General features: G+C 56.9%; 2 protein-coding genes across 5 annotated transcripts; both read right to left on the bottom strand.

The window, feature by feature from the left end:
• Window positions 1-1,101: 1,101 nt before the first annotated feature.
• Window positions 1,102-9,676, bottom strand: DYRK1B (dual specificity tyrosine phosphorylation regulated kinase 1B). 4 transcript variants are annotated; one of them, XM_046683129.1, is made up of 12 exons: window positions 8,739-9,492; window positions 7,294-7,457; window positions 6,158-6,277; window positions 5,870-6,058; window positions 5,354-5,501; window positions 4,031-4,317; window positions 3,212-3,358; window positions 2,994-3,134; window positions 2,659-2,694; window positions 2,379-2,574; window positions 1,934-2,040; window positions 1,102-1,834 (listed from the first exon to the last, which is right to left on the bottom strand). In XM_046683129.1, exons 1-12 carry the CDS (start codon window positions 8,815-8,817, stop codon window positions 1,463-1,465), a joined length of 1,986 nt encoding a protein of 661 aa, XP_046539085.1. In that variant the 5' UTR covers window positions 8,818-9,492; the 3' UTR covers window positions 1,102-1,462. The 4 variants fall into 4 exon arrangements, with proteins under 4 accessions (XP_046539085.1, XP_046539087.1, XP_046539086.1 ...); XM_046683131.1 differs by lacking the exon at window positions 8,739-9,492 and adding an exon at window positions 9,524-9,676 and having other exon boundaries at window positions 2,379-2,694; XM_046683130.1 differs by lacking the exon at window positions 2,659-2,694 and having other exon boundaries at window positions 8,739-9,491.
• A 284-nt stretch (window positions 9,677-9,960) lies between these two features.
• FBL (fibrillarin) lies at window positions 9,961-19,233 on the bottom strand. Its single transcript, XM_046684371.1, has 9 exons — window positions 19,116-19,233; window positions 14,585-14,743; window positions 14,378-14,479; window positions 14,178-14,272; window positions 13,154-13,324; window positions 12,551-12,683; window positions 11,422-11,534; window positions 10,167-10,312; window positions 9,961-10,062 (listed from the first exon to the last, which is right to left on the bottom strand). Exons 1-9 carry the CDS (start codon window positions 19,123-19,125, stop codon window positions 10,038-10,040), a joined length of 954 nt encoding a protein of 317 aa, XP_046540327.1. The 5' UTR covers window positions 19,126-19,233; the 3' UTR covers window positions 9,961-10,037.
• Window positions 19,234-22,994: the final 3,761 nt, after the last annotated feature.

The following is a 22,994-nucleotide window of genomic DNA, read 5'->3' as shown; positions in this document are numbered from 1 at the left end:
GAGCTTCCCCACCGCGCGCGGTGCGGGGTCCCTCCGCGTCCCACGACGCGTCCGTTACCTCACACACGCAGGGAGGCAGCGGGGCCCTTGCCTGTCCCTCCTGTCGACCGGGCTTCCCGCGAGCCGGGCCAGAGCGGCTACCGATGCCTCTCGGAGCAGGGCCGCTTCCGGCCTCAGCGCCCACACTCCGCTCGGTACCCACGAACGCCGCCGGCCTGCTCTCCCGGCACGGCCCGGAGACCCCGCCCTCCGCACGCCACGAGAACGCGACACCCGAGCTGGCCAGAACCACCCAATCACGGCCTTCTCCTCCTCTACAGCCCGCCTCCTGCATCCGGGCCCCGGGCGGCTTCTGACCACTGATAGGCTGCCTGAGGGCCCGCCCCTAACACGTGGGCGCGAAGAATTCTGGTCTTTGTAGTCCCCAAACGAAGGGCCAGAAAGCCACTGCTAGGCGGAACTCCGTTTCCCAAGCAGCGACGCACCCCGATGCTAGGAGATCGTGCCCTTTGAATCAGGCAGCTCTGGATTGGCCGGTTGGGAGACAGAAGTTTCTGAATTGCCATTGAAACAGGCCCACTTACCTGCAACCTTGGGAATATCTTTTTGCCTACGAGTCTCGTGCTTCGCAATGGTTCCAAAGGTGAGACCAGACGTGTGGGGTGTAAGGTCTGTGCCCATGGCCTGCCTGCCGTTCCCCAGATGGCACCACTGAGGCCTGCTATGTGCATTCAGCACCTTCTGGATGTCTGCCTGGCATAAGGGACACTCCTGTGCAGACTCTGTGGAAGCCCTGGCTTATTAGGGTAGAACCTGATGTTTCCCAGAGACAGGCCAGAGCTGGGCCTTTACCGTTTCGGGGTCTCAGTTGACCCTGGAAAAAGCAAATGTGGGCTAGGGTCCTCTCCAGGATCTCTGTCCAGGACTCCACAGACCCCAGACCTGCCGCAGCCCCGTTTCTGCACCAACAGCCATCACTTCCTCAGGGACGCGTCCCACACGACCAAGCTCTTCCAGCACCCCTTCCCAAATACCGTTCCCTGCCGTGCCTCTGAGGGCCAGGTGAGGGGGGCCGAGGGCCTGCAAACGCTCAGGCGGGCATGTGAGAAAGCTCTTTACTGGGGGGTACAGCAAGGAGGAGCAAGGCCATCTCCCCCTACCTGCCCCCACCCCCTCCTAGGGCCCTTGGGTGAGGGGGGTCTCCCCTCACTGGACCACCACTGTCTTTGGTACAATAAATAGAAAACAAGGGGGGAAGGGGGCTAAGGGTCCAGTCCTTAGTGGGGAGGGTGCGCCTAAACCCCTCTCCTTGACCCCCTGCCCCAGGCCCCAATCAGTGCAGGCCTCACCCACCCCAGCTGGGTAGCAGCAATTCCAGTCAAGGGGAGAGATGAGGATGGGAGCCCAGGGCCCCCAGATGGGGGGGTATGGCTTCAGGAGGGGCCCCAGGGAGGGGGCAGGGTCATGAGCTGGCTGCTGTGCTCTGGGGTACACCACGGAGGCCCAAGCGAGGCCCCAGAGTGGCAGGGTCATCAGGGGGTGGGAGGGGTGGACGACCTCCTGTCATCCGAGTCCGGAGGGCTGAGGCAGCCGGGTGCTGAGGGGCAGGCGCTGGGTGAGGCGGGGAGCAGTCCGGAGGGCCGCCCACCAGGCTCACATCCATCAGCTCTGGGGGTGGTGGTGAGGTTGGTGATGGGGGACGGCCAAGGCATCGGGGTTGGGGGGGTAACTGGGCCCCGGCCCCGGGCAGTGAGGAGGCGGAGGCAGGGGCCTGATGCGTCTTGTGGGGCACGTCACCTCCTGCCCAGGGGCGCAGCGGCTGGGAGGCTGGGACCTAAAGGAACAGAGGAACAAGGAGTGGGTGATGGAGACCCGGGTCCTGAAGCCCTAGACACCCTGCCACCCACCTTCACAGTCCCCAAGGCCCCAGTACCTGGGGGCTGTTCATCTCACAGTCAGTGATGGGGGGCCCAGGGCCCCCACAGTATCGGTTACTGTAGCGGTAGGTCCGGTTGTCACTGGAGGAGCCGCTGGAGCCTCCTGGAAGTGCCAGAGGAGGAGAGAAGAGGCTGTAGGTGAGGAGAGGCCTCTGGGTTTTTGGGTGGCTGAGTCTGGTATGGCCCAGGCCCAGGTTTGGGCTTTGGGATGAGTGCTCATTTGAAGGTTTGTGCTCAATTTTGAGATCAGGGGTCAGAGTTTGGTTTTGGATGTCAGAGTCAGAACCAGTTTTAGAGGCCTGAGCCCAAGCCCGTCGGAGCTCTCCTGCCTCACTCATTTTGGAATTCAGAGCATACAGTTTCAAAGCAAGTCCCCCAGATCAAGGCCAACTAGAGCTGCCCCCACGCCCTGTTCTGCCCCACCTGGCACTGGGCACCCACCAGAGCTGGAGATGGAGCTGGCGGTGCTGGAGGAGGGGCAGGTGTCGAGGGGCGCGGGCGAGGTGGAGGCACTGCTGCCTGCCGGGCCCGTGTTGGTGGCCTCATCAGCCGTGCGGCGGAAGAAGCCGTGCTGCAGAGCCCCCAGCGGGCTGATGCGGGCAGCGGGCTCATACTCCAGCATGCGCAGCACCAGGTCCTGGAAGCGGAGGTAGTCGGCGGGGCTGTGGCCCGGCTCCCCCGCCCGCCGGCCCCCGGGCCCGCCCGTCTGCACGCCCAGCACCTCCTGCAGCCGCCGTGTCCCGGGGCCCTGGTAATCCTGGCAGGGAGGGGGGGGGAGGGGGGGCAAGAGAGTGGCCGTCAGTGGGCGGGAGGGGCAGGGAGACACACACGGGGAAACAGAGGCACAAGAGAGAAAGTGGAAAGAGAAAAGCTAAGAAGAGCTGTGGGGTGCGTAGGAGAGAGGGGGTGGGCTGGGGAGGAAGGAAAGGACAGACAAGGGGGAGAGGAAGGAAGGGAAAGACACAAGGGAGAGGAAGCAGGGGGAGAAGGAGGCCCAAGTGTGAGAGAGTGAGGGGCCACCGGGGTGGGAGGAGCGGCGTGGGGCAGGGGCCGCACCTTCCTGAGTTCCTTTGTCCTTCGTAGGGTCCAGCCACCCCCAGGTAGCCGTTCAAAGTACTTGCGAGCCTTGGGCGCCTGGTCCAGCATGGGGGCTGGTGGGATGCCCAGCACCTCCACAATCCGGCTCATCTGGTCCACCTGCGAGCGGGCGGGCAGGCTCAGCAGGCTGCCAGGCGTCCACCGCCTCGGCGCACCCCCACCCCCCGAGAGCACACCTCATTGGAGCCACTGAAGAGGGGCTCTCCGGTGTGCATCTCCACTAGGATGCAGCCCAGGGACCACATGTCGATGGCCAGGTCATAGGGTGTGCCCAGGAGCACCTCAGGCGACCGGTAGAAGCGGCTCTGGATGTACTGGTAGATCTGGGGGAGGAGGGCAGGAGTCAGAGGTCCTGGTCTCCCCTACTGCTGCCACCGACACCCCCAGGCTAGGACGAGCCTCCTGCCTCCAAAACCTCGGATGGGGCTCCAAACCCTGAGAACAGCGCCAGCTTTTCAGGAGCCACCACCACCATCTTAGTTATCGGTCTCAGGAGTCTGCTGGCCTCGTCTGACCCTGATCTCCATCCCCAGGCTTGACCCTGGGCCCCTCTTGGTCACCAGCGGCTGGCAGTCTGCAGGCCCAGGCCCTTCTCGCCCTCCCAATCCAGACCCTCTTCAAGCCACTACCAGCGTTATCCAATGCCAGCTGACATGAAGCTGCAGCGTTCCCCGCCCATCCCCAGCTTTAAGAGAACGGGGTGGACAAAACTGAGCCAAGTGCCACCCAAGGCTCAAAGCCAGCCCAGCTTCCCCCTGCCCACAGCTGGCAGCCTCAGCTGCACCCTTCTCTTTCCTCTGGGCAGGATTCCTTGCGGCCCTCTCCTTCACCCGCCTCACCCACCGGCCCCACCCTCGCCACCCGCGACACCCCATCCCAAGCACCATCCCTCAGGCATCAGCCACTCGAGGCTGCACCCGACAGTCCCATCGCAGCCTAGCCCACCCCCGGGCCCCGCCGCCCCGCCGCTAGCCCCGCCCCGCGCAGGGCCGCACCCGCTGGCCGAGCTGGCAGGAGCTGCCGAAGTCCACGATCTTGATGGCGCTCCGCTTGGGGTTGCAGAGCAGGATGTTCTCGGGCTTGAGGTCGCAGTGGATGATGCTGAGCTCGGGCGTGGCCAGGAAGAGCAGCGCCGTGCAGAGCTGCTGCGCCAGCTTCCGCGTCAGGTTCAGCGACACGCCGCGGAAGTGCGTGTTGCGCAGGAGGTCGTACAGGTTGTAGGAGAGCAGCTCGAACACCAGGCACAGGTGGTTCCGGAACATGAAGTGCCGCTTCAGGTGCACTGCGGGGAGGGGACGGAAAGGGCCCGAGGAGAGGAAACCGGGGCTCAGAGAGGGCCAGTGGTGGCCCGGGGTACACAGTAATAAGGGGAGAGGCTGGAAGCGGCCTGTGTCTCTGCCTGTCAGCACTGGCCAAATTGTGGTGGGCTAGTCAGGATGTTTTTATGTGGTCTGTAACTTGATTCACACCAAGAAAAAGTTTGTTTTTTGATTTTTTTGCTGAGGAAAATTCGCCCTGAGCTAACATCTCTGCCAATCCTCTGCTATTTTGTATGTGGGCTGCCACCACAGTATGGCTGTGCGAGTGGTGTAGGTCTGCTCCCGGGAACCAAACCTGGGCTGCTGGAGTGGAGCATGCCGAACTTAACCACTATGCCACCAGGCCAGCCCCCTGACTGATTTTCTTGATTAAGAAAAGTTAATTCTTTTCAAGTCTCCATCAAACTTTCTGATTGAACCAGAAAGTTTCCATTTGGTGCTGCAGGCTCTTTCACACCATTCTACACTTCCTCATTTAATTTGATCACATGGTGTTAGTCTCGGTTCTGTTTATTTTTGTGGTGAAAGAGACGTTTTCCGTTTATGCTAAGGATGTATATTCGAAGAAACGCACTCTTTAAATCCACTTGCTTTTTCTACGAGGAATCAGCGGAGGAGAGAGGAAGACCACGGCCCAGGTGTCAAGAGGAAAGGCTCTGGGGCCCACTGCTGGCTCAGACTATGCTCCACCGAGTACAAACTCTGCCACCTTAGGCAAGGACGGCACCTGAATGCCCCCCTTTCTTAGTTTCCAAGCTGTGGACAGTGATGCCCCTCCCGCTGCGGGGCCGTGGCGAGGCTTCAACTAATGGAGGTGTGTGAAGTGCTTACAATGAGCCTGACCCTTCGTGAGCACCCGCTAAACTCGGACCAGCAGCATCATGTGCGTAGAGCAAAAATCACGGAAAAGGCAGGAGACGCACTGATGTCAGGGGACACCAGCCCCTCCCGGACGGGGGGTGTCCCATCCCTGAGCGGGTCCGCTGCCGCGGGCCTCACCTATGTAGTACTTCATCTCCGTGTCGTGCCGGTTCATCAGCTCCAGCAGCCGCAGCTCGATCTGGGCCTGGTTCAGGAAGGCCTTTTTGTTCTTGATGATCTTGATGGCCACCAGCTCCTGGGTCTGGTGATCATAGGCTTTCACCACCTGCCGGAGCGGGGCACATCACAGAGTGGGGGGAGGAGGAGGAGCGGGACAGAGCCAGGCGCCACTCTTCTCCCCCCAGCCAAGGTGAACCCCCAGTATCACTAACAGTAATTCAAAACTGAGTGCCCACCAACAGCCAGGCACTAGTGTAAGCAGTGGACGTGAGATAATAGCATCTAATGTGAGAGTCCTGTTATTTGCTCTGTTCTACAGAGAAGGAAACTGAGGCACAGGGAAACCTAGTGACTAGGCTAGGGTGAGTGGCCCAGCACAGAACTGGAAGCTGCTGAAGCCCTGGCTGTGGGTCGATGTCAGTGGGTGCCCGTGTCCCCAGTCCCTGGCTCAGGGTGGGGGAGGGCGTCCCGCACCTGGCCGAAGGAGCCTTTGCCAATGAGTGAGTCAATCTCATAGCGCTCCAGCCAGCGCTCGCCACTGCGCACGATGTAGTCGTGGTTGTCGTCGTCATAGCCGTGGTTCAGGACCTTCTTCTCCTTCTTGGTGCTCGAGTCCTGAGGCGGTGCCTGCTGGGCCCGCCGCTTCTTCTTTGCGTAGTATACCTGCCCAGCCAGCCGGCCGGGAGATGGGGTCTGGTGAGTGGCCTGTCCCAGCAGCCAGGTCCCCTCAGCACCAGCCCGGGTCCCCCACCGCCTGCCCACCTCATTGATGTGCTTGTAGGTCTTGATGAGGTCCACGGAGAGCTTGCGCAGTGGGGCCGAGGTCGCGTCCCGGAAGGCCAGGGGCAGCCTCCGCGGCAGCAGCCGCACATCAGGCAATACCTGGGGGCGGGGTGTGGGTGGGCACTGAGGACGGCCTTTGCCTCCCACCTCAAGGGGGAGAACTCTGGGCGGCGGGCTCATCATTAGTGCGCACACATTTACGTGGTCACTGTCTCACAACCCAACTAGAACGTACACTCCCCAGTGGCAGAGATTGATCTTGTTCTTGCTGGAGCTCCAGCGCCTGGAGCAGGGCCTGGCACACAGTGGGTCCATGGGAGATCTGCTGAGCGACTGAAGGAGTGCGCTGTTTACCCCTGACCTTTCCTCCTTCACCACACCTTCACTCCTTTCAGAACCTCAGTGGGAGAGATCAGAGAGGAAACCTGGGCTCTGCCCCTCCAGATCCTTTGGCTTGAGACTGTCCATTTGGGGTATCGCATCTTGAGGACCCCCTATCTTGGGGGCCTTCCCAACCCTTGCGCTCACCTCCTCTGTGCATCTTTGCGAGTGTGTGCACCCAAGTCTTGGATCTGGATCCAGCAGCCTGGACCTCCCGCTCCCTCCCGCTTCAGGCTGTGCATTTCAGAGGCTTAGGGATCTCCCCCCTTGAGGATCTTTACCCTGTACCCTTGGCTCTGCTGGCTCTGAGGCCCCTCAGGCTCAGCCTTCCTCCCTCTCATGCCCTCCAGATCTTCCACTCTGGACTTGTTTTGCTTAGTGCACATTTATTGAGTGTCTACTATGTGCCAGGCACTGTCCTCAGCATTGCACAGGCATTTCGGTAACTCATTTCCTCCTCACAACCCTGGGAGGCAGGTATCCTTGGCCCCATTTTAGAGAACAGCAAACTGAAGCGCGGAGAACCACAGCAGTTTAGCACCAGGTCAGGATTTGAACCCAGGCTCTCCAAACCCTGCCTCTGCCAGCCACTCCTCTGTTACCTCCCACCCCCATAGGGCCCTGCATGTCCCCAGAAGATGTCCTGGGCAACCACATTATCTTCTGGCCCCAAGACCCGTCTATCCCCTGTCTCCCCCTGCCCCAGGCAGGTGATGAGCCAGCCAACCGCGTACCTGCGTGTGCTCCTGGGGCCCCGGGAAGCCAGAGAAGGGACCATGGCCTGGTGGGACGGCCATGGTGGGCTCAGAGGGCCGCAAGGGAGCGAGGCCTGGAGCGGGAGCCCGGCCGGGGGGCGCCTTCTCGCATCCTGCACCTCGGCTGCCACCGCCGCTGAGACCTGAGAGCAGGCGGGAGGCGGGGGCACAACAGAGAAGAAGGGGATGCGTGGGACAGTGCCAGGCGGGAAAGAGGTGGACATTAGAGAGAAGGCAGGGTACAGAGGGAGGATAAAAAGGGTGCAATGGAGCAACAGGTGGCAAAGAAGAGAGGGGACAGAGAGAAGCGGCGGCGGGGGGCGGGGAAGGGGAGGAGGGACACAGCGGAATACCTCAACAAATGATTACCAGATAAATGAAGTAGGTGGCACCAAGAGGGGAACATGTGAAGGGAACGATGGGGAGCCAGGCAGGGGTGTGGGTCATGGCAGGAAAGGACAGAATGACACCAAGAATTGGGGGAAGGAAGAGGAGAAAAAGATAGAAACCACACATGGTATAGGGAGAAGGGCTCACTCTTTTCTTCCCATGTCTACTCCTGGCCCTTCCCAGGGCCCCTCACACTAAATGCTGCCCTCCCGCAGTCCCCCCTGAACCTCAGAATCTCATCTCTTGTCACAGTAAGGTCCCTCCATTTCAAGATCTACCCTTCCCAGTATGTGCCCCAAACCGGAGAACTCTAGGATCCCCCAGGCCACATGAGAGTCCTCTGGGCCCCCTCCAAACCACATCAGGGTCCTTGAGGACCTCCTGACCAGACCAAGGTTATCTGAGAACTCCTCATATATCAGAGTGCCACCGCCACGGCACTCTCATCCACCAGAGCACACTACTCCCAGGGAACTCTCCCCATATCACGCCAAGACCTCTTCAGTATCTCACTTCCTCCCATATCGGGGACCACCCCTTCAGGTAGAGTCCCCATACCGTATTCCAGTTCCCCCAGCCACATCAGGGACCTTCCTCATATTACTCCAAGGTCCACCTCCCACTCAAGGCCCACTCTTCCAGATGGGCGCAAAGGGGAGGCGTCTCTTCCCATGGTTTAGAGCAATCGGCCTTCTCTCCCCTACACTGGACTCTCCTCCCCTCCCCACCATCCAATATGCCTACCGGAGCCCTTTCTCCAGTCACTTCTCTCTACACCAGGGTCAATCCACAACTGTGCCCATTCCTAGAAGGCGTCCCTAGCCAAATTCCCAAAATATCACAGAGTTCTCCCCTCCAGAGTATCGGCCACACGAAAATCCTCTCCCCACGGGCCTTCTCCCATGGCAACCCTCTTCTGTGCCAAGCCTTCCCACTCCACGACCCTTCCTCTCTCTTGGAGCTCCCCCCCAAAACCACCTCTTCCTCGGGGCCCTCCCACACCAGGACCGTCTCTCCCAGCCGCCACCCCCTACCCGGGTCAGGGCTGGCGCGGGGCCCACGGGGGGCTGGGGCGCGGTGGGGCCCCCAGTGGGGTGGGCGAGCGGCCAGCATGGCGACGGTGGCGGCGGTGCGGAGACGGCCGCCTGTCCCGGCCCGGCCGGCCCGGCAAGCCCCGCGGCGGGGAGGGCAAGCGGGACAGGCGGCCCGGTGGGTGACAACAGCAGCCGCCGCCGCCGGGGGCGGGGAGAGGAGGGGACGAGGGTCAGCCCGGGGCACGCGGGGGAAGGAGAAAGCAGGTGGACGGGGGAGGGGCGGCTTAACCCTCGCCCCGCCGGCCCCGCCCCGCCCCGCGCAGCCACCCGCCCCCGGGGACCCCGGCGTCCCGCCCCCCACCCTAGAGGCCCGCCCCAGCCCGCGGAGCCCAGGCGGGCGGGGCCCGACTGAGTTTGGCAGTCCGCACCTGCCATGGCAACAACCGTGCCATTGGCCGCTGCTACCAAGAGCTCAGCCAATCACAGCTCAGGACAGCTGTTGCTAGGCGACGACGAAGCGGCCGGCGGAGCCGAGCCCAAACAAAGGGCGGGAGCGGGGCCTCGCTCCCCCCCCTCCCGGCCTCCCTCCTAGGACTGCTCCCTCGGGCTCGGCCCCTTCCAGGAATCCGACTATGAATAGCCAGCACGGCCTGCACTTGCCCGCCACCCCCCTCCTCTCCTCCCTCGGCCTCGTGCTAAGTCTCGCGGCGACGCGGGCAGGGCGGGTCCCATACTGCCCCCGTCCCCGCGAGCGCGTGCCGCCCCGCCCGCAGCCGCGTCGTTACCTGAGGGCGCGGGCAAGGGGACTCAAACTGCTCGGGGAGCCCGAGCTCAGACCTGCCCACGGGCTGAAGGTATCCGGCGGACGCGGCGAGCCAGGGCCCCGATTACCCAGTAATGCAACCAGCAAAATGGCGACCACAACAAACCGGCCCCCCCCCCCCGGCCCCCCCCCCCCCCCCCCCCCCATCTGTCCCTCTCACGTGACCCAGGGCAACACTACGCGCCTGCGCCCAGCGGAGCTTACCGGTGGACATGCGCAGTGAGCTACCAACCCCGCCCAAGCGCCGAAATCCGGGTTGCGGCTGCGCAAATGTCAGCTAAGAAAGGAGCATGCGCCGTGTGACCAGAGGAACAAATCCTCCCCACCACCGCGCAAGTGGACCAAAGGCGCATGCGCCATGTCTCTAGCGGTCGCCAAGCAATCAGCGGCAGACAGTGCGACGGAGGAGTCTTTTAATAGAAAAACACACGCGGGACAGTAGCAACACAATTTCGCAGTCCAGGCGGCGCCGGGCTTCAGTTCTTCACCTTTGGGGGTGGCCTGCGAGAGGAAGGAGACGAGGGGATCAGAGTCCCTCCCCACTTTGGGGCAACGCTAACAGGACCCGCGCGGCTCCGGGCGGGCGCCTCCCGGCCCCTACTCACCTGTACACGCCCACGACCACGGCGTGGTCTCTCTCGTAGGGCTCCAGCGTCAGCTGCTCCTGGGGCTTCATGTTCTCCTGCTGCATCTTCTTCACCTCCGAGGCAAACACGGCCTCGGCCGAGGCGGTGGAGTCGATGCAGTTGGCCTGCGGAGGACAGGGGATCTCAAGTCTGCAGCGAGCCTTCGGGCCGCTTCCCCTTTTTTGTGCTCTTTAAACCAGACGTATTTGTTTTTATTGGCAACTCAGTGAAACTCAGGCTTTGGAAATGTAGGGATAGACTTCCTGAGAGGAGTTTTCGGTTTGGTTTGGATTTCGAATAGGAAGCTTCAACAGAGCCCTGTTTACGTGAAAGCCAGTGTTTAAACTGTACACCCAGAGGTTTTTCTTCTACTTCCTCTTAAACAAGCGTAACAATGCAGCTGAGAATACCAGAACAAATGTAGCAAAAGGCTAACACACGCTGAGAATCCGGGTGAAGGATACACAGCAGAGGCCTCTGTATTTCAAGATAAAACGGTTTTAAAATGCACCTAACGTTTATCCAGGATTTATTTGACACCAGGCTCTGCTTAAAACACTTCCTATATATTGATAATTTTTTTTTTTTGAGGAAGATTAGCCCTGAGCTAACATCTCTGCCACCAATCCTTTTTTCTTTTTTGCTGGGGAAGATTGGCCCTGAGCTACTATCTGTGCCCATCTTCCTCTACTTTATAAGTGGGACACCTGCCACAATACAACTTGATAAATGGTGCATAGGTCCATGCCGGGGATCTGAACCAGTGAACCCTGGGCCACCAAAGCAGAGCATGTGAACTTAACCACTCTGCCACAGGGCCGGCCCCCCTATATATTGATAAATTTAGTCAATATATAGGATTAAATTTATCAACACTAAAAGAGATAGGACTAATATTTCTGTTTGACAAGTAAAGAAACAGGCAACATAGCTTGTCTTACTCAAAGTCACTTAATTCAAGCTGGTGTGCGACATTAGCTGGCCAGACTTTGCAATCATTCCCTTGGCCACTGCATTCTACTGCATTTTAAAATCTGCAGCTTTTCAGTTTTGCAGACATTTTTCATCACACGCTATTTGATTTGGGGCAGAGGTGGCTTGTAGGGAGCTGGGGAGGGGTAGAGGCCTAGAACAGACTGCCTGGATTGTGGGGGATGGAGGCCCCCTTGTTTTGACTGGCTGCTTGGCAGTCACAGAGAGAGAAGATACTAGCACCCCATTGTGGACCCCGCACCTTAATGGAAATGACAAAGTGGCCGCCGTTACGTAGGAAGGTGTGGGCATTCAGGGCTACGATCCGGGTCTGGTCTGGCTGGGCCACGTCGGCAAAGATCACATCCACCATCGCTGGGGAGGAAAAAGCGGCAGTTGGAACCCACATCCACTGCATCTTCCCAGCTCCTCCCAGGGGCCTGCGCGCCTTCACCAGCAGGTTTCTGGCAGTCTCCCTGCCTCCAGTCTCACTTCCCCCCGCTGATCCCCCTCCCTCCATGGTGCCAAGATGGGTCTAAAACCCACAGTCACACCATCCATCCACTCCTCTTGTAAACCATGTTTGCCACCTACTCTGTGGCCAGCCCTGGGCTGGGCGTGGGGAACACAGAGACGAGTCAGACCCGGACCCTGCCCTCGAGATGCTCCCGGGTCTGGGGGGGAGACAGGCACATCATCAAAAAGGCAAGTAAAGGTGAGCACTTAGAGGCAAGAGCGTCTGCAGGTTTGTCAAATGCAAACAAGTTGCAGGACAAAGGATACGGGATGAGGGCATGAAAAAACTCACAGAAAAACCGGCGGAATGCAAAGTAACATTTTTAAGACTGTGATTAAAAAAAATAACAACTTAAAAAAATGAAAAGACAATGTAATGAAAACGGACTTCTCAAAACTGGGAAAAGCAGACAGCAAATGGTTCGTATCAGTCCCCTCTGGGGGTGGATTATAAGGCGTTCCATTTTTACATTATGCTTTTGAATTTTTAAAAGTCATTAATATTCACCTGGGCCCCTCTGGGCCTCAGGCTCTGCTTTCTGGGTATGAGCTCCCCAGGTGATGAGGGGGACCGCTGAAGGAGGCTTTCACACTTAAGCCAGTGTAAAAAGGACCACGTTTTGGAGGGAGGCAGGAAGTACAGGGGGCCTAGGGAGAGGGGCAGGAGACCGGAGGAAAGGAGGCTGGCCCTCTGAGGGCGCGAGACCCCCAAGACCCTGAAGTGGGAAGTGGGACCTCACCTGGCTCCCCCTACCCTTCTCCACACTGCAGGCTCATCCACTCCAGGGCCATCCGAGTCAGGGCTCCCGCGGCCTCTTCCAGGGAGCCCGGAGCAGCCTGTCCTACCCTACCTGGGCCACCCCTAGACCCCTCACCGATGAGCATGCGGTATTTGTGCGGGTGCCGAGCATCTTCAATGACAGGAATGATGTTGGTCCTCTTCTTGGCCAAGTTAATGAGGTCACGGCCGGAGCGGTGGGAGAACTCAACTGCGTAGACCAGACCGTCCTAAAAGAAATCAAATAACAACGACAATGACACCAGTCCTCATGTACGGAGCATCTACTTTGGGGCCATACACACTGCACACGGCATCTCTTCCAATCCCCAAATCAAAATCCCACCGTTTAACCACTATCGTTATGTCCATTTTACAGAGGAACACACTGAGGCCCAGTGATGGGAAGTCACTCAAAGAGGGCGACCAAATCAAACAGCGTGAGATCTAGCCTCTCAGCACTGGGCCCCGCTAACACTAGTCACCTCGATGCCCACGCCCCTTCCCTCGAGGCCAAGAACTCAGGAGTGAGCTGAATCAGGCTTCGGAGACCACGTGGTTCAAGCTGCTCCTTTCACTCAGAGGGAAGGGCCTGGCTCCAAGCCACGCAGCGCAGAGAAGCAGCCAGGGCCTTTCCCTCCCTGCCACCTCGCCACCCGCCCATACTCACCCCCACCCCGACCCCTCCCCGTCCACTCACTGGGCCGACGATGTCAGAGACGTGCGAGACTGTGGTGCCCGAGGCAGCCCCGAGGTAGAGCACCTTGGCCCCCGGCTTGATGTGGATCTGGTCCACGCCGCCCAGGATCGCTGCCGCCAGCTTGGAGCGGAAGGGGTTCCAGGCACGGTACTCGATTTTGTCATCTCCCTCCTGGGCCCAGAGAGATGGGGATGGAAGTCAGGGCGGGGCTCTTCTGCAAGACCCCATCGCCCTTAACCCTCGGGCCCTCAAAAGGGACCGGGCGCTCAATCATTGAACAAGAAATGAACGTGGGTATATAGCAGTGACCACAATGGATGCAGTGCCTGCCCTCTCACGGAGGTGAGTGACTTGGGGAGAAGGGGCCGTGACAGACAGTGAACAGAGACAAGATCATACCAGGTAATGGCAAGACCCATGCCCTTTTCACCAGGCAGCCGCTGTGCTGGCGCATCCGTGCCAGGCCCTACGCTAGGCACTGGGGACACGCAGCGAACAGGGCAAAGTTTCTGCCCTCAAGCAGTAAGTGCACACGGAACTGCGTGACACGGCCAGCACAGGAGCCAGTGACAGGCACGAGGAGAAAAGAGCAAGCCGGAGGCAGACCTGGAGCAGACCTGAAGGAGGGGAGGGGCCACTCAAGTCACCGGGGGAAGCACATGCCAGGTGCAGAAAGGCCCCGAGGCACGAGGGTGCCCGGTCCTAAGGAAAACGATGCAGGCTAAGAGGGCGGAGTGTGGTGGTGAGGGCTGCTTTCCACAGACAGGGTGGCACACGGTGGCCTCGGGAGAAAGACAAGGCCAGGGAGTGGGGAGGGGAGCAGAACCCGCAGGGCCTTCCAGGCCACACTGAGGACTTGGGACTTTAACCTGAAGGCGCTGGGGAGGGGAGCGCACAATCTGACTTATGTATGGAGAGGTCCCCTGACTGTCATGTGTGGGACACATGCTGGGGGCAGAGAGAGCAGACTGTGGGTTACGCCATCAGCTGGGGCCCTGTGGCTTGGACGGGGTGCCAGTCTCACCGAAATCGAGACTCTTTTCTCTCCATAAACTGATTCTCCAGGGACCAGATTCTTGGTGACTAGTGCATCCTCCTTTCCTCGACAGATGAAGACTCCTGAGTGAGGGGACCAGTGCAGGGGTGAAGACTCTGGCCACAGCCCACCCCACCTCGCCCCACCCCACCCCTCCCCTCAGTGGGTCCCCCGCCTTCCTCACTCACCCTCATGCCGATGAGGTTCCACCATCACATTCTTCCCGGACTGGTTTCCTCTTTTTCCTCCCCGGCCACGACCCCGGTTGCCCCCAGGATGGAACCCTCCACCTACCAGGCAGAGATGCAGTGAGAGAGGGAGACCCCACATCTCTTCCCTCCCGGCTCCCCCTGCCCAGGCCTCGTCCATCCCATTGCCCCAACCCCATTGAGTACCTCTTCCACCTCCTCCTCCTCCTCCTCCTCCTCGGCCACGGCCCCTAAAGCCTCCGCCTCGACCTCGGCCCCCACCAAAGCCTCCTCGGCCTCCGCCACGACCACCGCGGTCACCAAAGCCCCCTCGGCCACCGAAGCCACCCCCACGGGGGCTGAAACCTGTGGGGGAAACAGAAACAGGAATCAGGGCAACGAAGCTGGAAAAGTTACTCGTGCACCTCGTCATTCCGTTCGGGGGAGAAACTGGAGAAACGTGTGCAGCAGCAGACGTGTCCACTGGCACGAGAACTCAGGGCTCGCCTGAATGTCCACCGGCAGGACGGACAAACGCTATGGGGAAGACTCCTAGTCAACAGTGGGAAAGATCAACAGTCACAAGAGATAAATCTCAGAATCGTGACGTTCACTGAAAAGGCAAGTCCGAGAAAACCACGCCACACTCCCCCCAAATAGAGGCAAGGGAATGATAACGGTGAAACTCAGGACCTCGGGGGTTGGGAGGGAGGAATGACGGGCTTACGACAGGGGAGGAGCATACAGGTAGATGAAAGTTACTGTCAGTATCCTGCTTTCCTTGGAGAGCAGAGTCACGGAAGTCATCCTATTTTCAATATTGATTAGTCTGGAGAAGAGTGAACAGTGCGTGTGTGCATGCAGCATGGCAGGAGGGTCCCCCAGACTCTGGAAACATCCGCGTGCCCTCCCACTCCTGACCTCGTGCCTGGAAGAAAAGCGCCCACTCCCCAAAGAGAGGGGAGTCTGGCAAGACCTCTTTCCTTCTAACTGATCTTCCAGCTCAGGGGAAAAACAAGAAAACACCCCGAACTGCCCCTCACAGATGGACAACAGTTCTTAAGCAGTTTACGGCTTGTCAACATGATGGAAAGTTTAAGGAAAACAAGAGATTCAGAGAGACTTTATTCTCATCACTTCAGGAGAGAGGAGACACTGTTCACTGCCCTGAGCACCAAACAATGCTGGAAGCAGACGGAATTCTCCTGGGGCTGAGAGAGTCAATATTTGACTTTCTGTGTGGGCTTCAACAGCTCTGCAGCACGGTTCAGAAAGATCACGGGAGTTACAAAGCAAGTTAGCGTGCAGATTAGTGATGTTGAAAATGATCTCACTTGCTGTAAACTACTCAGCAGCAAACAGGCTGCAGTTTTTCTAAAGGTGCATTATATGCACTCTGTGGAAGTTTCATGCCTCTCAACGGCGTTCAGGAAGGAACGGGAGAACTAATCGCTAGTCCCAGTGTAATCGGTAAAAATGAACAGTTTCAAACTCCTCCGTGTAACCAAGCGCTGTTTCCCGCGACCGGCTCCTCTGCACAGCCTGCCGTCCAGAGCAACTGGGGATGGAGCTTCTTAAAGCAGCAAATCCGATCTCAGCACCCCTGCCCGAAGCCCTTCCCTGGTTTTCCATCACATTCACAATCAACTCAGGATTCCTTTCTCTGGCTTCCAAAGCCCGAAATCGGCGGCTCTCCCCTTTGGCTAATCCAGACAACCGAGAGATTCCGATTTAATTGTCTCGGGTGGGCCTGGGGCTTCTCCAAGTTCCTCCAGTTATTCTACCATGTAGTCCGCCATCACAAGGCTCCAGCTTCCGCTGACTTCTGACCTCGGGCCCCAGGCTCTTCCTCCCCAAGAACAACCACGCTCTCCGGCTTCTAAACCTTGAACATCTGCTGCTCCCCCTAGCTGGCTCCCGTGGACATCTGCTAGGCCCGCCCCTCCTTCCCTGCACTCAGGTCTCTGATTCAATGTTCCTTCCTCAGCAGGGCCTCCTCGGGCTGCATCGCCTTTCTTTTCTTCCTGTCAACAGCCATCCATGCATTTTTCGTATTGTCACTGCCTACCTCCCCCGCTAGAATCAAGCTCCAAAGGGACAGGGATGTTGAACTGTTTTGGTCACCACTGCATCCCCAGCATCCTGCACAACACCTGACACCAAGTATGGGCTCAGTAACGATTCCAAGAGCTGTCCGCTGATGACCCTTAAACCCCTGGGCTCCGCTCGTGGAGAAAGCAGCCTCTCTGTTCATTCAGAAAGCGGGTGATCGGAAGGTGACGAGAGCCCGGGTCCTTCCTCTCGAGCAGCTCTTGGAGCCCATAGGAGAGGTGGCCACGCCATTCCCGACCCTAGGGAGCAGGGAAGGTCCCTGGGAGTCGTGACAGCTTTACCTGAAAGAGGAAGATACGGAGGTAACACGGTGCCCACCTCACGGAGTTGTCAAGATTAAGTGACTTCATACACACAAGGCGCTTCACTTACTACACTGCCTGGCACACAGTTTGATATTATCATTCAAACTCAGGGTAACAGTCGCCCCTCCCTCCTACTCGGGGAGAAACCACGAGCCTAAGAGGCTCTCAACCCAGGCCGGAGGAACAGAGCCCTGGAAGCGTGGGCATGGCAGGGGGACGGGGACACAAGGGTAAACGTCCAGTCCGATACTCCAGGCACAGCTTCATCCACTTCAGGTCCTGGGGCTCTTAGAAAAATGTACTAGGAGTACCCACTCCTCAGAAAAACACGTTTACGTACACTTTTCTAGAAGTGTTGGGTGGAGAGCCCACAGATGCCCTGGTTTAAAGCTGCTCTCCTCCCACTGCCTGTTCCATCTCAAAAACAGCAACTCTCTCCTTCCAGTTACGCCAAAACCCGTAGTTGTCCTTGACTCCTCTCGCTCACACCCACATACAAACTGCTGGCTCTGTCTTCAAAATATACTCCCAAATTGTGACGATGTCAGCCAGGTGCACTGCGACCACCCACATCATCTCCAAGTAGATTACAGCACCCAACTTCCCAGCGCGCTGCCCGCTTCCACTGTTGCTCCCCTCGAGTCTTTTACACACAGAAGCAGGAAGGATCCTTTTAAAGTGTCAATCAAGTCTGAATGACATCACGTCCCAGCTCATAATCTCCCAAAGGCTTCCTCTCTCAAGCCACCAGTCCTTCTTGAAGAGCTGACTCCTCACACCTTTTGCAACTTTATATCCTAGCGCAGCAGGGGAAGGGTTGGGAGGAAGGTGTACCCTCCATGTCTGGGGGAATCAGACCACAGGGTGCCCGCAGGCATGCCAGGGTCTCAGTCCCAGAGACACAGCCTGGCACCTCCCACCCCACTTCCTCAGTAGATCCCCGAACACGGAAGAGAAAGGGAGTTCGGGAGGGGGCGTGGATTCACACACAAACCCATCGCCATTCTCCACCCCATGACCCCATCTCTCCATACGCTGAGAAAAAAGAAAACCTGTACCAGGAAACAGACCCTTTTAGTCTCAGTAGACATTTCCCCAACTCCAGTGGAGCAAGTTGTGGAGAGGGGTGCAGCCTGATTTAAGAAGCCCTGAGACACCAGCATTTTGTTCCCCTTGAGAATATAAAGATAATTTTAGCCAATACTATTATATGTCAAGCACTGCGCTATTTTTTTGCAGCTTTGCTGAGATATAATGGACATACAACATTGTGTAAGTTTAAGGCGTACAACCTGTTGATTTGATATACTTACATATTGTAAAATGATGACCACTATGCGCTGTTTTTTCTTAACATGATCTCACTGAATTATAACTGGGCGCCATTTTATTGATGAGAAAACTGAGGCTCAGAGAGATAAAGCCATGTGCCCAGGGTCACACAGTAGGTTAAGAAGCAGAGCCAGGACTGACACTTTGCACTGAGACCTTCCGCTGTCAAAGCCAGGGCTCATCATTCCACCACGAGGGAGCGGGGCTGAGTTCATCAGAATCTCGGGGAAAATCGAAAGAATAAAACCACTCATGCCCTGAGACTCCCTCCCTCCCCCCACCCCAGGCTAATCCTATTCTGGGCCTGTGAAGTTTCATCTCACCGCGGAGTCAAGAATCCCTAGGCCCTCGATCTCCACTCCATCCTCAGGGACCCGCCCCCTCGGAAGAGCAGAAAGAGGGAAAGCGGGCCAGACACGGCCACCCGCCATCAAGCGGGGAGTCCTCATCCACTCCGGCTGTCTCTGCAAAGCTGGGCTGGTGGCTAAGGGGACGGTGGCAGCGGCGGCGATACGGGAGGAAATCGGGGGACCTCTCAGACCCAGGTCCCGGACCCAAGATCAGGGACTCTCCGCTTCCAAACCAAGACATAGCCCCCAAACCTACGCCCAGAGAGCCAAGACCCCAGATGCCTGAATCCAGACTCTGGGTCAGTACCCCCGACTCCTGACCCCGGCCCAACATCCAAGACCCCTAACGACGGCCTCGGTGAGATGAACCCCAGGTCAGGACGCCCCAACCCCAGGCCCAAGACCCTCGAGTCACGGCCGTGACCTCCGAAGCCAGTCACACACCGCCAGACCAGGAACCCGAACCCGGGGCTCAGCATCCATCATAGGGCGGAACCGAGACCCCCTTCCCGCCCGAGACCGGATCCGGGCTCAGAACCCCCACCCCAGGCCAGAGCCCCGCCCCTCCGACTCCCGTCTGGCACCCCAGTTCCCGCCGGGGCCCAGTCTCCGACCCCCGACCCCAACCCCGGCGCGCACCTGGCCTCATGGCGAGAGCGGAGCTGCGCGACTCTGGCGTCTGCGGCGTCCGGCACTCCACGAGTCCGGGGATTCCGCACGTGGAAAAGAGCGCACGCGCGCGGCGACGTACGGCACGTGACGCAAGCACGCATCCCCGCCCCTCTGAGCCCAGCCCCGCCCGGATCCCCGCGCGTGCGCTGTGGGCGGGGACTCCTTCCAGCCTTCCCATCGCCGTTTCGAGTGCCCCAGTAACGGGGATCGTCCCCCGGCCTTCGCACGGGCCGTGCCCTCTGCCCCTCTTCTCTATTCCTCGTTAACTCTAAGGTCCCCTCTACACCCAAAAGCCTTCCCTGATCCATTTACACCCCCCAAGAAGAGGGACCGACCGACTCTGGCCTCCATTCATACATTCGAAAAGCATTTATTGTGCGCCTTGTATGTAGCAGGCACTGTGCTAGGCGCTGGGAATGCAGCAGTGAACAAGACATAAAAGTCCGCACTCTTCTGAACTCATCTTTTAATGGGGGAAACAGATACCAAACAAGCTGTTAGAAGGCAATAACTGCTTTGGAAAAAATAACAGGGAAGGGAGATAGGGACCATTGCGTGTGTGTGGGCGGGTGGCATTTCTCATTGGGTGGTCAAGGAATGCATCAAGTGACTCTTGAGCAAAGAGCTAAAGGAGGCAAGGAGTGAGCAGATTCTGCGTAAGTACTGAGAATTTTGTGCTTTGTAATTTTATAAATTAATATTCATCCCTGTGTTCATTCCATAAACAAAACAAGTGCTACTATGAGAAATTACTAAAAACCTCCAGGAGAATCCACTGGTCTGTTCCATGCATTGCAGTATCACTCAGTACCTAGCACAGAGTAGGTGCTCTGTAAAGGTTTGTTGAATGAATGAATGAGCCCATGCTGTTTTGTATTCTCTCTGCAGGATATTCCTGCCGCACAGAAACATTCCCGAAAATTTGTTGAAATGTCAAGATGGGAAATCCGCTGAGTCTGTTCTGGATTTCCAGGAGTTGCGTAACACTTCAAATGGCTCTGATTCAGGATAATGTTACCTACTTCTTACGGATTTTTCTGTTTGCCTTCCAATTAAACATTTTTTTTTTTCTAAAGGACAACAACAGAGTACACGGCAGATTTAGGGTTGCCAGTCCTATTTTCTGGAATCCTGGCACCATCTCCTGGCTCTGAGGTTTTTCACCTGGCAACTTGCTCTGCAGACCTGAAATTGGCCCTACCAGTGAGCAGTTAGTGGGTGCTGGCTGGTCTTGTGCTGGGGACACGGTGGTGACTGAAGGAGTCCCAGGCGCTGTCCCCCTGAGCTGCAAGTCCAGTGGGGGGAGACAGACCAACCTCAGATACTGCCAACCCAGGGTGGTGAGGGCCAGAATGGGGGAGGTACTGGCAGAATGGTCAGGGCTGGGAGCAGGAGCCACTGAGGTCTTTTCCTGATACCCCCCATATCCTCAGCTCCTTCTGAACCTTCCTGCTCTAACCACAACCTACCTCTCCTGGAAGACATGCCTTTCCGTGCAGCCCTTCCAAGAAGGGGCTGTTTTCTCCTCCTTAGCCTTCAGGCCTGCTCAGCCTGTAGATGGGAGAAGATCCTCCTTGCTCCTCATTGCCACTTCCAAACCTTTCTCTCTGCCTCCTCCCTACGCCCCTAACTTTGAAGCTTACACTACAGCACCTGCTCCTGTTCTCGTTGCCAGCTCTGTCAACTCCCACGTCACTGCAGCTCCCTTGGTTATTTTGGCTCCAGGCTCACCGCCACTCAAGCTGCCCGGATCATAATTCTTGGTGACTTCCAAATTCAGGTAGATGATCCTGGGACCATTTTGGCCTCTCGATGCCTTGACTTTCTCTCTCTAGTAATCTTGTCCTCCACCCAACTCTTCCTTCCCACGGTCACACCTAGACTTTGTACTGAGGACACACTGGTGATTGTTCCAGCCTGGTGGGGGAGAAAGACTCATCCCCAGACGGTGACAGCCCCCAAACTGCAGCCCCTTGTGGAAATTAATAAAGGAAACCTCAACGAAACTGGAGTCGGGAAGGCCTTTAAGGGAGCACTCTCCTGCCCTGTCGTACATCCTCAATTACTCCAAACAGGAAAAGACTCAGCTTGCACCTCCCGCAGGAAGTGCAACTGCTTTACCACGGAGTGAAGATTTCTCTCCCTGCCTGGCAACAGTCCAGCCAATGGGAAGCCCCGTAGCTCAGCCAATGAGAAGCCACTGCCGCCCTGAACTGTTACTTTCCCCCAATGGACTTTCATTTAGAACAGCCCCTCCCTACTACCCCTTTTTCTCTATAAAAGCAAGTTTCCCTGCTTTGTTTTCCCAGTTTGCCCGTGATTCCCCATAGCCTGCAGGTACTAAGTTGCAATTCTTTTGGCTATTCCTGAATAAACTCATTTTGAGGGTAAGATAATAGGCAAATTGGCTTTTTAAGCTGACACCCTGCAGAATCTCAGGTCTATGCGTCTCGCTGTCTGCCCATCACCTCCTGTCTCTCTAGCTCACCCCCTCTAAAGCTATTGTTCCAATGATCTTTCAGCTCCAACAAGTCGTTTAGCTGACCACCTTTTCCCTGCCCCTCACCCCCTCGTGACCACGTCACTCCCACCGCCCAGCCTGAGTCCCCAGCCAGCATGATCACCACTCCCTTGCTCACACCCTCACACTATGTGCTCTTTTCTAATTGCCTTTTTCACCCAACTGAGTCCACTGTCCAGCTCCTCTGCCCCTGCATCCTGGCAGCTGAATGTGGATGGAGAAAAACACACACCCACTCTCGCTGGTCTCACTTTGGATTCACAACTGCAAACCCAGTGGCCCCCCAGTGCTGCCCAGCCATCCTATCACTTGTCCGGAATCCATTCATTCTCCCATTTTATTTTTTTTCCCTATTAGTAGTATTAGTAATGCGTTAATTTTTAAATGCTTTGTTAAGGCATAATTTACATACCATAAAATCCACCTATTTTAAGTGTGCAGTTCAATGAATTCTAGTAAATTGATACAGTTGTGCAACCATCATCACAATCTAGTTTCAGAACACTTCCATCATCTCATTTCACACAAACGGAATCATACAATGTGTAGTCTTCTGAGTCTGGCTTTTGTCACTTAGCATCATGTTCTGTGTTGTCGCATGTATCAGTCATTCATTCCTTTATAAAAATTTAAAAAAAATTTTTTTGCAGGGGAAGATGCACCCTAAGCTAACATCTGTTGCCAATCTTCCTCCTTTTTCCCCTTCAAAGCCCCAGTACATAGTTGTGTACAGTTGTAAATTCTTTTAGTTCTTCTGTGTGAGCCTGCAGCATAGCATGGCTACTGACAGACAAGAGATGTGGTTCCACACTTGGGAACCAAACCTGGGCTGCTGAAGTGGAACACGCTGAAATTTAACCATGAGGCCATCAGGGCTGGCTCCATTCATTCCTTTCTATTGCTGAGGATTCCATTGTATGGCTATACCACATTTCATTTATCCATTCATCTATTGATGGACATTCGATTTGTTTCTAGTTTTTGTTTATTGTGAATAATGCTGCTATGAACACTCATGTACAAATATTTGTGTGGACACGTGCTTTCATTTTTCTTGAGAAGAGTCCTAGGAGTCAAATGACTGAGTCATATGGTAAGAGTATGCTCATCATCTTAAGAAACTGACACACTATTTTCTAAAGTGGCTGGACTTGTTTTCCTGGAGGGTTATTTTACACTTACCCCTCTCTCATAAAACCTCAGAACCTTCTCCTCCTTTCTCACTCCTAGCTAATGACCTTGCTTCCCACTTGAATGAAAAGATAGAAACAATCACAAGAAATTAACTGCTGCCTGCCACCTCACATGCTGTAAAGGAAAATTGT

This window comes from Equus quagga, chromosome 13, assembly GCF_021613505.1.
Source record: "Equus quagga isolate Etosha38 chromosome 13, UCLA_HA_Equagga_1.0, whole genome shotgun sequence".
Classification (NCBI taxonomy): Eukaryota; Metazoa; Chordata; class Mammalia; order Perissodactyla; family Equidae; genus Equus; species Equus quagga.
Note: the sequence above shows the minus strand (reverse complement) of the source record. Positions and strands in the feature narration are given on the sequence as shown.